Raw genomic sequence first — 13,491 nt, 5'->3', positions numbered from 1 at the left:
GCTTGGGTGTATGCGAGCGAGAGCAACGGAGCCGCCTGCCTTTTTGGCGCCCTACCCCGCGTTGTGGGGACGTGAAGATGGTCGAGCGGACGTTACCGACTTCGAGGAGATGAGCAGTGGCAATAGCGAAAGAGAGAGGAGAGGGGGGAGGGGGACTGCAAGGTCCCTGTGGCCCTTCCTTGCAGAAAACGGAAGCCGCACGTATCAGCGGCAAGCGGAGGAACCAGTCTGATAGTTGTGGCCAAAGAAACCTCAGCCGTCTTCTTCCTACCAACACGATCGCCCTCCCTCACTCCTGAGCGCATCGCACGGCGGTGCCCACCGACCCACCCTCTCTACCCCCCCCCTCCCACACACACACAAACACACTAGAATCAGGGAGCAGAAGGCAATGAAGTGCGAAGGCGAGAACGAACGGGGCACCCGCTTTCCTCTGTACGTCTCAGCTCAGGGAAGTGGCGAGCGTGCCTGCCGACGCGGGTCGAAAAGAGGGCGAACGCGAAGGAGAGGAGCACGGGAGGAACGGGAAAGGAAGAGGAAGCGAAATCGTATGCGTGCGCGGAACTGCTTCGTCCTTTTACCCAAGGCACGTGGCAGCGGCCCCGGTACGCCGCATCTCCATCCCTGTAAACGCGAGAGCGGCTAGGTCAGTGCGCATCGTGCCCACCGAAGGCCAGGTGAAGAAGAGGTGCGCAGTGAGACACGAAAGCGACAGCAGCCTCCGCAAGGCGCGCAAAAAGAGAATGAGAAAAGAGAAGCGACGCAAACGGGAAGAGGGGAAGAGGTGCGGGGGAGGGATGGAGGGGGGAGGGGTCACTGCCAGAGAGCCGTACGTCGGTAACCAGAAAGGGAGAACGATGCCACGTCACTGCGAGCGCACGCACACGCACAAACGCAAGAGCGCAGGTCAAGGTCAGTTCACAAGGGGGGCCGCTCGAGGAAGAGGGAAGAAAAGTGGACAAACTACGGCAGCGCATTATCGAGCAAGCGCTGCTGCTGCTGCTGCTGCTGAGTAGGAGAAGGCGTGGGAAGAGCAGAGGCGGCGCGGTGCGGCGAATCGAGCGGAGGCAAGCAGCGCCCTCAACTCGATTCGGTAGGAGAAGCATAAGCGTCAAGGCGTTCTCTGATCTCCCCTCGCAGCGGCCCCTTCCTCAACACACACGAGTATCTTTTGCTGAACGGTGAGCTCTGCCTTTATATATACATGTGTGTTATTATTCTGTGTTAGTGGGATGCTGGATCCCTTCCTCTTCCGCCTCCTCACCTTGGTCAGCGCCCTTCCGCTAGAAGCACGTTCTGCCCTCCCTCTCTGCTCTCCCAGCATCCACCTCCCTCTCAAATGAGCCTCTCCCTGTCTGCCCCCCCCAACCACCACCACCACCTGCATACGCACGCGCACACACCTGCCACCACAAATTCCGCCCAAGCAGCCTCACTTTCTCAGAATTCATAGAGAGCCACGGGGGAGGGGGGCAGAGGGTTGAAGGAAGCTGAGGAGGCGCAAAGTTGAAACGAAGAGGAAATGGCGGGCAATGAGCGCACAAGCACGCGCAGAGAGAGAGAAGCGGAGAGGATCGGCGGGATAACGAAAGAGCGCTGAGGTCGGGCAGGAGACGGCGCGCCACCGGCAGTGTGCGTGTATATGTGTAAATGTGGGAGCGGTTGTCCTCTTCGCCTCTTGCCCCTCTTCGTGGGTGTGTAGAGGGCAGCGTGTCAAGATCACAACACGCCGGCCGTGAAGCTGCCAAAGAGGGGAGGGAGGAATGCAACGGTCTGCCTGCGAGCGCACGCGTCACTGCTCGAGCAACAGCAGCGGGATGGCTCGCGGTTAAGAAGGGGAAAGCGGTGCTCATAGAAGGCAGGCACCTTTCGCGATGAATGTGTGCCCGGGTGTGCCAGGAAGAGGGGAAGTCACACAGGAGAGCGGGTGGGGGAAGGGGGGAGGCCAGAGAAGAAAGCGGCATGGGCAGCGATCCGCTCTCATAGAAGCGTCCATGCCCACCTCCTCAAAAGCTCTTCAGCGACTTTGCCTTCGCGCGACTCCGCTTTTCACGCTCAGATCTCCGGCCTGCGATGCCATCGTAGAGTATTTGGGCCACAATGACGGCGTTGAGCGTAGCGGCAACACTGTACTGCACCAGCATCACTGCCTTGCCCTTCTCCCACGATACGTTCAGGGCCGTCGTCATGACGCGCACGACGCCGCCGCCGAACGCTAAAAAGAAGGTGAGAAACGACAGCTGCCCGCAGCAGCGGGTTCGGTAGTTCGCGTAGATTTGTGGTACGCGGCTAGCCATGCTCAAGAAAACCTGTCCGCTAAGCGCCCACTCGTGAATGGTACGCGGCACCCACCTGTTCGCCAACGCGTACAGTGCCAACAACTCGATCGTCAGGACGAGGCTCGCCCTCCATGTCTTCTTCTGCAGCTTCGCCACGAGCAGCAGCAGCACGATAAGCTGCACTGTAATGAAAACATTCTCCCCGTAGTCGCGAAAGGGCAGCCCCTGTACGGCGCCCCAGCTGGTCGAGATGACGTACGAGAACAGCTCCACGAACAGCGAGAGCAACGATATGCCGTCTGCTTGGCTGTTCCGCAGCACCTTGAGAATCTGCGGAACCTTCAGAATCGACGCCCCCACCACCACCACGTAGGAGAGGTAGTGCGACACGATATACCGTATCGTTGGCGCCAGAGGCATTTTTACAATCACACACACACACACACAATGCGGCCCTCTAGCTACGCGTGGGTAGGGTAGAGCGAAGGAAGGAGGAGGACAGGGGGGGGTCGCGCGGGTGGAGGCTGAGTTCTACAGAGAAACGAGGCAGCAGCCGAGCGAAATCGGCAGCAATCACCAAAAATAGCAGAGCGTCAGAGCGGTGATGATCGCAATTCTCCCCACAATGTCGATATGGGCAAGAGAACACGGCAGAGCGCTAAAGAGACGTGTGCGAGTGCGGCTGCAGTCTCCCCTTCTGCCTCTGAAACTATTGGTGCCTCGAGCAAGAGAGAGAGAGAGAGAGCGGGAGAGCGGATGTGTGCGCGGCTGGCACAAGAGCGACTCAAACCCACAGGAGAACGGAGAGGGGGCAGCGAAGGTGAAGCACACCCCAAGAACAGATGGGCAGCACAGAGACCGGCGCGAGGCGTCTTCGGTGTTGAGACACGGGTGGTGACTGCCGATGAACGTATGTGTGTGCGTGTGCGTGTTCGGGTATGGTGACTTTCAGCAAAGGATTACCAAACCGCTCACGGGGATGCTCACTGAAAATGGTACGCGACGCACAGTTGCTGAAGGGAGGCGACTACGCCGAGAGACACGGGCAATGGCTCACGTGGCCTTCGCTCGTGTGAATAGGACGAAGCGGCGAGGGGAGTAGGGAAAGGATGGCGGCTCGCACCGACCCTTCACGCGCGTGCGCAGACAAGTACGCGCCCCACGGCCTTGAAATAAAAGAAGAGCATGAATGAGTGAGGCGGTTAGGAGATCGAATGGGGGAAGAGAGGGGGAGCCCTCACCCCACCCACCCCTCACACTTTGCACACACACACACACACGCCTTCCCCGCCCGCGGCCATGTCTCTCCGCCCACGCCCAGACGACAGTCGGCCGAGGAGCGTTGGGGTCAAAGCGGAGCGCCCACCTCTCGTAGAGGCCGCCCATTGTTCATGTCTATGAGAGTGAAGCACGTATGCTATGCATGCGCTCTTCGTGTGCGTGTGTGTGTGTGTGTGGAGGGGTGTCGGTCCTCCAGTCGCTCGACACGCACGAGCAGTAACAAACGCGAGGGCCATGAGGAGCGGGAAAAAAAAACTGCCATCGAGCACGGATGAGCTGCAGGTGCGGCATAAGACAGCAGCTATACGGGGTACAACTCTCTGCTGCTGCACAATGGCACCATGAACACGCATGCCCGCGCCCCGCAAAAGCAGCGGCACTTCACGTGCGACAGGAGCCCACGAGTGTTGAAGATAATACCATTGGAGCAAGAGATATGAGGAGAGGGGGCGAGGGGCTGGTGTCGCCACCGGAGCTTCCCCATTACCCCCACTCAAACGAACACCATCACGGAGGGGGGTGAACGCCTTCAGTAGTCGCCATGTCGCTGCAGCCACTCCATTACCCGCACCGCCTTCGTGACACAGCGAAAGAACGGAAGCCCTTTGTCGAAGAAGTGCAGATGATCGGCTCGGCTTTCGCTGAGGGTCACCTCCTCGTTCACGATGTCGCGCATGACACTGCCGTTGTGCGGGTAGGCGAAGACAATGCGCAGCACGTACTCAGACTGTCCAGCGAATGCGCGCTTTACGTCGCGCGACCACTTGCGCGTGGCCTGCGGCGTTGGGGAGTGCAGGAGGAAAGCGGCTCTGTGGCGGAGGCCTGCGTTGAAGAAAATGAAGTCGTCATCGTCCGCCTGCTGCAGCGTCTGGGCCCCGTCGTTAGAGGAAGCCCCGGAAGTGCTGCCCGCGCCTGGCGCAGCTGCGGCAGCGTCGTCGTCAGCCGGACTCGCGTTCGGTAATCTTGTCAGCGTCAGCAACTGCTCCACCTCAGCTGGGCTGTACCACAGCGGGTACGGGTGCCGCACCAGCTCCTCTGTCATCGGGTCTCCAGCGTCGACAAGGGTCACGTGAGCGCGTATGTACTCCCACTCAGCTTGGTAGTGTCCTAGCACGTCGGAGGCGAAGCTGGAGCAGCTGGCGCAGTTACGCCCCCGGCCGCTCATCAGCACTAGCGGCTTGCGGCACAGGGGAGGGAGGGCGGTGGAAAGCTCCGGCGCGCCGTGGCTGAGGTGAGGGCTCGCCGTGTCCGTTGGCAGCCGAAGGCGCGGCAGTGCAAGCGTCGAAAAGCAGCCTGCGTCTCGCAGGGCCCGGCGCACCTCGCTCCATGGCGCCATGAACGGCTTCAGGCCTGAGTCGTAGTCCAACTTCCTCTTGAGAGCAATGGTGCCCCACGTATCGGCGCCATCTGACTCCCCACCGTCACCTGTAAACAACTCCGCCGAAGCCGCGTGAGCCATAAGCACCCGGGGAACAGCGGTGGCGCGTGGTCGTGCTGCGCAGCTGTCCACCTTGGTGCGACCGTAGACTGGCGTCACGGCGCTCCGCGTCCGCAGCACATCCTCCCAAAGGCACGGCCCACCTGTGTCGCTTCGGCGAGAAACACAAGAGAACAGAATCGCCGGCAGAGGCAGTAGGAGCCCCACAACGACCAGCGGCAGCAGCCGGAGAAGTGGCGATGGTGCCCTCAGCTCCCTGTCCCCACATACGCGGCGCTGCACGTTGCGGGGTGAGTGCGCACACGCTGGGGACGGCGCCTCCGCTGCGGCTACGAGAGCATACATCGGCGACGTGCGTCGCGAGGGGAAGGGGGGAGGGAGGGCAACTGGTTCCGCAAGTGCACCCTCTTCTCGTGATACGCGGCGAATCCCGTGATGAGCAGGCAGTCTTCGCTCGATCGTACGCTCTGTATGGCTTCTCCTTTCATTTTACGCGGAGAAGGCGATGGGCATGGCAACGTGGATGGGGAAAGACTGAGTGAGAGGAGAGCAGGCAGAGCTGCAAAAGACGTTCGGAAGAAAGAGAGCGCGAGAGGCGCGTGAGCGCGTGCAAGCCGGAGTGACGGCGGACGGCATTGACGATGATACACTGGCACCTGTGTACCCTTGTGCCTCCCCGCCCACGGCGTGGGCCCGCGTCCGTGGACTGTATCGCACCTGCAAGAGAAAGAGGTGAGGAATAGAGGCAACCCGAAAGGCACTTACTCACACACACGCAGAAAAAAAAAATAGTCACCCATGCATATGCGGGTAGTGCATCAGCGAGCACTCACCGGCGATGCGTGTAGCACGCCTCCCCTCGTACGACGGGCACACACACCCACGTCTGCACCAGGCATTGTCGATGTTGGGCTTCCTCTTTACGTTTTATGAAACGCTGCTAAACCGTCTTTCATCTTCGATTCTTGAGTGGGAGAGTGGGTGCCATGGCGATGGGAAGGCACACACACACACACCTACTCTGCAGAAGCACAAGGGGGAGGAGGAGGAACGATAGGCGCGAAACAGGCAAACAAGAGACAAAAAAAATACTCTAGGTGCCGCCAAACCACCGCATCCTCTAAGAGCGACCCAACCCCAAACGCATGCGCAAGAACGGATTCGATCGACCTCGATCGCTGCGCATGCACCGACCTCACGCACAGCAAAACATGCAGCAGCAGCAGCAGACGTCTTGACGTAGGACACAATCACACACAAGCACGACACGAATATGCACGCAGGGGCCACGGGAAGACAACGTAATGGGGAAAGCCAAGGGAGAAAAAGGGGGAGAGATGAAAGTAAGAGAGGGCCTGACCAAGTGCGAAGGCACATAGCTGAGAAGCACAGGCGCATGCGTATGCATCACCACCTTCGAGAAAATTGAAGGAAAAAACGTTTTAAGCCGAAGGTGGAGACGTAATGGCAAGTCGATGGGGGTGGGGGGTGATGTGCTCTTCCCGGCGTCCTTAGCGCCTTGTCCGACCGCCCGGCAATGGAAACGAAGAAGCGAGAAGTCACGAGACGGGGGAACGTGCGAAGCGGGCGAAGTGGGGGTTGGAAGAAGGAGGAGGTCGACCAAGAGAGAGAGGGGGGCGAGAGGAGAAGAGCACTCCGCACTCCAAACAAAAGAAAAAAATGAAGGTGGAGAGGAGAGGGGAGGAGAGGGTGTGGGGGAGGGGGGTACAGCGCACGCACAATGCAGTGGAAAAGAGAGCACAAGGCAGGGAGAACGTGAGCAACGAAATTTAAACCGCGTACGTCTACGCAGCAAATATAAAGTATTAGGCAAAAAAAACAGAGTGAAAGAGAGGGCGGGCACCCCAGAGGGAGGAGGAAGCGCCTTAGTCTCGCTGGAGTGAATAATAGCGGACCCGTATTTTCTTTTAACTGCAGTGTGGGTGCGTCGTCCTCCCACCCACTCACTCACTCCCCCTCCATAGGAATACATTCCTTCACACACCACTTGGAGAAAAAAAAAAACAGAAAAGGCTGTTGAGAAGGTGCGGGAGGTGAACAGCGGCACGCATAACGCACACGTCACATCGCAGGCAAGGGTGCAGAGTGGACGCAACCGCGCCTTCACATGCCCAGAGAGAGCTTGCGCGCTAGGGTGGAAAGCAGCGTTCATATATGTAGTATAATTCGTCACGGTAGGCGTTCGTGTCTCGGTCTGTCTGCGTGTGTGTGTGTGTGTGTGTTTGTGTATGTGCACGCTTCGTTCGTGTTGCGTTATCTCTTTTCTTCAAGGAGGGGCGTGTGTGTAGAGAGCACTGAGGAGGAGAGGCAGGGGAGGGCTAAGGAGAGCTGTACGGAGAGACTGAGAAACGAGGAATCCCTGCCCACCGCCCACCTCACCCCCGAGCACCGCCAGGCAGAGAGGAATTAGCGCCTCGTAGAGAGAGAGAGACATCGCCAATAGCAAAAAAAAGTACTGGGGAGACAGGACGAGCTCTCTGTAACGCTCTGTCTCTGTCTGTCTCTCTCTCCTGATGCTTCGCTCTTCCTCTCATCTACCGTGCTCACAATACCACATCCCTGATGAACGGGTGCTGCAACAGCTCCGCGCTCGTCGGCCGTTTCTTGTGGTCGAGCGTCAAGCACGCTTCCACAAAAGCAATGAAATCTTCATCCACCATGTCCGCAGCGGCCAACTTTTCGCGCAAGACGCTATAGGGGGCTGTTGTCGTCCGTGGCAGCGGTGGCGCCACGGCCCGCGGCTTTCTCGAAGATGTGCAGGTATGGGGAGCCATGCTCGGGACTGGCGTGTACAGGCAGTAAGGCTCCTCCCCATCGTCGGTGTCACCTTTCTCGGGGCGATCACGGTGCCCGTCGGCGCCACCGCCATACTCGTAGATGCACCCGAACTTGTTGATGTAATCGCTTGTGTGGCGGCCCTCCCACAGCATTCGCCGCGGGAACGGCGTCCCGCAGACGTACACGATGCGTGCCAACATCTCCGGCACAGTGTCGGAGGTGAAGAGCACGTCACCCGTGACCATCTCCACTAAAATCGCGCCAAGCGACCACACGTCGATGCGGCCGTCGTAGTCGCAGCCTAGCACGACCTCCGGTGCTCGGTAGCTGCGGCTCTGGATGTAGGAGCTGAGGTGGTCGCTGAGGAAGCAGCTGCTGCCGAAGTCGATTACCTTGACGATGCAGCGGCTGTAGGAGACAAACATGATGTTCTCCGGCTTCAGGTCCGTGTGGATGAGGTTGAGGGAGTGCACGAAGGTGAGTGCCTCGACGATTTGCCGCGTTATCCGGCGCAGGCGAGGAACAGTGAAGTAAAACTCCTCCTCCTCCTCCCGGTTGTACTTGCCGTAGTCGTACAGAGTGTCGCGCAGCAGCTCCGTCACAAGCATGACATGCTCCTTGTAGTAGAAGGCGTCGATAAGCCTGACGATATGCGCAGCGTCAGGGTCCTTCTGGCTGTTCAGGAGCGTCAGCAGTCGTATCTCGTCAAGCGATTGGTCAAAGAAGTCCTTCGTGTTGTTGATAATCTTCAGGCAGACTTGGCCATATCCGACGATCTTCCGCTTGCACTTGCGCCTAGACGCCGCCGCTGTAGTGACACCCTTGTCCCGTTGCTCGCTCGTGTCGGCCGTGGCAGCAGCACCCGATCGCATGCAAGCGTCCGTGGTCGCGCTTTCCGTATCGGTGCAAGCAGCCTCCTCGGCCCCGTCGGCCGGCGAGGCAGACGCATACTGCACTTGGCCGTCCTCGCGTTCCCCAGCGCTGTCCTCCTCATCCTCGCCCTCGTCGGCGTAAATGGGATCTTGTAGATCAAAGCAGCGCACCGCACGGCTGAAGGTAGCCTTGCCCAGCATCTGTATGATCTCGTAGCGACCGGCAATGACGGTCCCTGGGACGATGGGGAAGTTTTTTTCCTCCTCGAAGCCGGTCTTGAACGGGTCCATGATGACGCGCAGGTTGAACGTCCCCATCGTGGCCGGCGCGCGGCTCTCGCGGACAAGCTGTCGAAAGCGATGGCGACGCTCCTCTCGTGCCTTGACGGCGTCGAAGCGAACGTCGCGCTCCACCTCGACGACAAACTCGTACGGTGACGTTGGCTGGAAGGAGGTCGTGTCCATTTGGGCAGTCGCTGCAGGGACCTCATCGTAGTTGCGCGAGTCGAAGTCGCTCTTCGTGATAAGGGCAGGCCCGCTGGCGTTGGAACTGAGGTGCTCGCCGCTGTGGATGCACTCGTCGAACTGCCGCTGCAAGAGTCGCGCCTGCTGCTCCGTCACGCCACCGCCATAGGGGAACGAGGGAACACGGAACACCTTCATAGACGGCGCTGTCCGTGCAGCCGTCCTGTGCATCTTGTTTCGAGTCGAGACCGTCGCGACCGCCTCATCATCGTCGTCAGCCAAGCTTAGATGATAAGAACTGTCCTTGTACTCACTTGCGCTGCTGCTACTGTTGCTATTCTGGTGCTGCTGGCCGCCACGAGCGGCGGTGCTGATGCGGCGCGTCAGGCCCTCCGGCTTCCAAGTCGACGCCACGACCTCGCGGTACGCGGCACGGTTGACTGGCTTAAAGAGCACCTGAGTCTTGACCCCATCGTAGGCAGTGCCGTCGTCATCGTCCTCGTCCTCGTCTGCCTCGGGCATCGCAGTCGGAGCACGGCGTCGCGTCATCGGCGGCTGCGAGTGCAACGCTGCCGACGAATTCACCTGTGCATCACCCCCATGGTCCGAGCCTCTTTCTTCGTCTTCCTCCTCAGAGTCCGCTTCCCCTGCATTCGCGCCGTGCTTCATATCCGCACGTTGACGATGTTGCTGCTCCTGAAACAGTGCCGCAGCCGGCTGCTTGCGGCTTGCGGCTGCGTCCGCCTTCGGTGCGAAGGTCAGCAACGCCTCTTCCGTTCCAGCGCTCCTGTCCTGCGCCGGCGGGAAGCGCTGCGACGGCTGCCTTACGCCACCCCCGGGCGATAGCGCCGCTGGAATATCCGTCAGCTGCTCTATAAGGTGGGCCGAGAGCGCCTCCGACGGGAAAATGTCGTTGGAAACCATGGGATCGACGTGCTTGGGGACGGCGGCAGTAACGGAGGGTGCCCCTGCGTAGCTGAAGGTCGCAGCAGCAGCGTCTTTGCTCTCGACACTCGTTGCGCTGGCTGCATCGTTGCTCACGCGGTTCTCAATAGCGTGCATGAGAGCCTCGTACGAGTTTCGCTGCTCGATCGAGCTCGTGCGGCGCCGTGCCGCGTTGGTCGCCTCCAGCATCGACTTGGCGAGGGCCTTGAGCTCCTCGATAACGGACTCGGTAGTTGTCGCAGCATTCGCGTACGCGCTGCTGCCCGCGTTGCTCTTCCGTTCATGGCCACTGCCGTTGGCGGTGCTGGCATTGTTCCCGGCCCCGCTGCTATAATGGTAGTGACCAGTGCCGTTCGAGGCAGCGCCATCGGCGTACGAGGGTCGGGCGGTGGTAAGCCCTTGGTTCGCACCCGCCCCACTCCCCTTGAGGGCCGGAACATCAGTAGCAGTAGAAATAGTTGCAGTGGCAGAGGTAGACACTGGGACCGCGGTGGCGGTGCTCACCGGTAACGTACCTCGAGCCGGACGCTTACCAGCACCGTACCCACCGCTCCCCAGAGACGCCATGGCCGCTTGATAAGAGCTCATGTTCTTATTTGCCGATGCCGTCTGCGAGAGCGATGTCCAAAATGGCGCCGCCAAGCCTGGTGGCGCTCGATACCTTTCACCCTTGTCCCTCACACGTAGCTACAAGACTCTCTGTTCTCTTATCCGTTGTCGCTGCTCGTTCTTTTTTTGTATATGGGGCTTTTTGGGGGGAGGGTTCCTTAAAAGCACGCACCCGACGTCAGGGTGGGTGGTGGCACGCACCGGCGGCCACTCACGCACACGCGCAAGCGGAGGGGAGAAGGGAGGAGGAGGAGGTGCGGTAGTTCGCTCCTTCCTTTCTGCTTTTTTTTCGTAAATCTCTTGCTGGCAAGGGTGTCAGCCTCGATGCGAAAAAAGAAAAAGACACACGCACTGAGAGTTTTCAAAGGTAATGAAAACAGCGATCGGTGTGTGTGTGTGTGGGTGGGTGGGTGGGAGGGGAGAGGGGCACTGTCCAGGAAGAGGGGGGAGAGGTATGGTCAATCTGGTCACAAAAGCGCGAAGGGAAGCCACAGAAAAAAAGGGAGCGAAACCAAATCGAAGAAAGAAACGGCGTAAAGGGTGCGTGGCGTGAGCAAAGGAGCAGCGAAACGGCGTCGTCGACTATGAGAGCCTCAACACCCCTCCTCGCGACTTCTTCCGATGCTACTAAAAGGCCTTACGGTGTCCTTAGACGCTTACACACACACACACGCACACCTCTGCTCGGAAACGGAAGCAATGACGCCTCCCTTTTCCTTTCGTCGTTCTCTATCGGTGCCACTTTGTATGTATGGTGGCGACGTTTGACGTGTGTGCCCTCTTCGTTTCTTTTTTTGATGTCCTCTGTGTACGCGGGCGGAATGTTTCTCTGATGTCTGTCTATATATTTCGTGATGCGCCTGCGTCTGTGTCGGGGTCTGTCTGACCTAAGGGTCAGGGAAGGGGGGAGGAGAGGTAAGGCGGCTGTTCGCCTGCGACGAGCTTCACCTTGTCTTTTTTATGCCGCTTCCGCGCAGTGCTTCTCCCACAGCCCCCCCTCTCTCTCCCTCTCACTGCTCTTCTTACGTGATAGAGGGGGAGCGAGAGAAAGGGGGGAGGGAGGTTTTTCTTGACGAAAGAAGGGAAGGGAAGGGGGAGATGACCCGAAGAATCCTCTCGCGCTCGGGGCCTTTTTCTCTTCCGCCCACACACGCACACAACGGACGCGAGGCTGGGAAGGCGGAAGACAGAGCGCGCGGGTCGACAAGACTAATAGAAGAGAGTGAGAACACAACACACACTAAAAAAGGACGAGGCGCCACACACTTGCGCACACTTCGAAAAAACAGGCGGAGCTCAAAGAAAACGTCACGGAGAAACGGTAACGGTGTGCCGCGGCGCGAGTGTGTGTGTGTGTGTGTGTGGTCAGACGTCCAAAGGTCAGAAGAGAATGTGGGGACTACTGAAAAGTCGCAGGGAGAGAGAGAGGAGGGGGGGTATGAGAGACGCGCGGTGAAACCCCTTCCAGCGAGCAGGGGAGGGAGGGGGGCCGGGAAAGCGAGGAGGGGAATCGAGGACGAAGGAAAGACGCACGTGCGAGGCTGCTGTTTTCGTCTCTATGGTTATACTCGTAAATTTCCTGTTGCCTTATTCTTTTCTTCTCGTGAGGTTTCGCCTCGGATATGCGGAGAGAGGCAGGGCGTGCCTCCCGGAATGGCGTGCTGGCGGAAGAAACCCAAAGAGGAGGAGGATGGGAGGCCCTCGTTGACGCAGCTTATATGTGTATCGTGACGTGGCTTCTGTTCTCGTTTTTCTGTGCGCGTTAACGGTTTGTACGCAACTGGTGCTGACAGAGTCCAGCACAAGAGCCAAGAGGAAGGAGCGGAGCGGAATCCATTGGCTTACATCACACGGAAGGGAGAGGGGGGAGGGAGGCATATGTTTCTCCGTCGAGCTCACAGGAGCAAAAGGCTCGCTCCAACGGCAAGCCGGCTATAAAGAACCGTTCGCAGGCACCCTTTTCTCTGCGTGTGTGCGTGTACGTGTGTGTGTGTGCAGAGAGGAGAAGCGCATTCAAGAACCCCTCCGCTGCGACGCGCGCAGCACTTCTCTGCATACGATCTTAGGCTTTTCTTTTTTATTTGTAAGGGGAGGGTTGCTGCTGTCGTCCTCGGCAGGAAGCGGCGCGCAGCACGCGCTTCCCTGTTTCGAGGATGGTGTGCTTTTGTACATAAACTTCACGAGCAGATGAGGGCGTGATGAGGCTCCCGGGGGAAGAGAGAGCGGCAAGGAGGATAAGGTGCATGCAGGCGCACATACGCGAAACCGCGCCGTGGTATATGGCTGTGCGTTCACACACAGTTTTCGCTCCCCCTCTGCTGCTGCTTCTTTGGCGGAGCGCGGCGGCGCAGTCAAGCACAGCGAAACGAGGAAAGGAAAAGGGGTCGAAGGAGAGGGGGGAGTGGAGCGGTGGCGGTGGTGTTGACCTCCCAACAATATGGCCCGATAACAGTAGCCTCGGCGACATCGAAAATGCAAAGGAAAGGGTCCCACAGAAACCCGAGAAAGACGAGCAGGCACAGGGGAAGAGAGAGAGAAAGGGAGGGGAGGGAAGGGGCTCAGACAGCGCGACCGCGTACACTCACGGACGCAAGCGCGCAAGGAGAGCCGTCCTTTCCCCCTACGCAGAAGCGCAAAAAAAAAGCGAAACAGAATCCGTGGGCGCCATGGTCACATACACACACACACGCACGGCACCACAATTTTTGGGGTTTCTTTGTTGCTTGAAATGAGCACCACAAAAAAAAAGGGTGGATGAGTGGGGGAGGGGCCACGTTGCGCAAAAAGAGAAGCACAAGGGTCA

The 13,491-nt window shown here is 59.1% G+C and overlaps 3 protein-coding genes across 3 annotated transcripts; all 3 read right to left on the bottom strand.

Annotated features, from left to right (window-relative positions):
• Positions 1–2,006: 2,006 nt before the first annotated feature.
• On the bottom strand, positions 2,007–2,699 carry LSCM1_04903 (uncharacterized protein; the record flags this gene model as incomplete). Its single annotated transcript, XM_067322386.1, has 1 exon — positions 2,007–2,699. The coding sequence occupies one exon, from the start codon at positions 2,697–2,699 to the stop codon at positions 2,007–2,009; it is 693 nt and encodes a 230-aa protein (XP_067180159.1).
• A 1,390-nt stretch (positions 2,700–4,089) lies between these two features.
• Positions 4,090–5,343, bottom strand: LSCM1_04902 (uncharacterized protein; the record flags this gene model as incomplete). The annotated part of the gene is made up of 1 exon (XM_067322385.1): positions 4,090–5,343. The coding sequence occupies one exon, from the start codon at positions 5,341–5,343 to the stop codon at positions 4,090–4,092; it is 1,254 nt and encodes a 417-aa protein (XP_067180158.1).
• Positions 5,344–7,562: 2,219 nt separating this feature from the next.
• LSCM1_04901 (uncharacterized protein) lies at positions 7,563–10,667 on the bottom strand (the record flags this gene model as incomplete). The annotated part of the gene is made up of 1 exon (XM_067322384.1): positions 7,563–10,667. The coding sequence occupies one exon, from the start codon at positions 10,665–10,667 to the stop codon at positions 7,563–7,565; it is 3,105 nt and encodes a 1,034-aa protein (XP_067180157.1).
• Between the last annotated feature and the right edge of the window lie 2,824 nt (positions 10,668–13,491).

This window comes from Leishmania martiniquensis, chromosome 14 (genome assembly GCF_017916325.1).
Source record: "Leishmania martiniquensis isolate LSCM1 chromosome 14, whole genome shotgun sequence".
NCBI classification, from domain to species: Eukaryota; Euglenozoa; class Kinetoplastea; order Trypanosomatida; family Trypanosomatidae; genus Leishmania; species Leishmania martiniquensis.
Note: the sequence above shows the minus strand (reverse complement) of the source record. Positions and strands in the feature narration are given on the sequence as shown.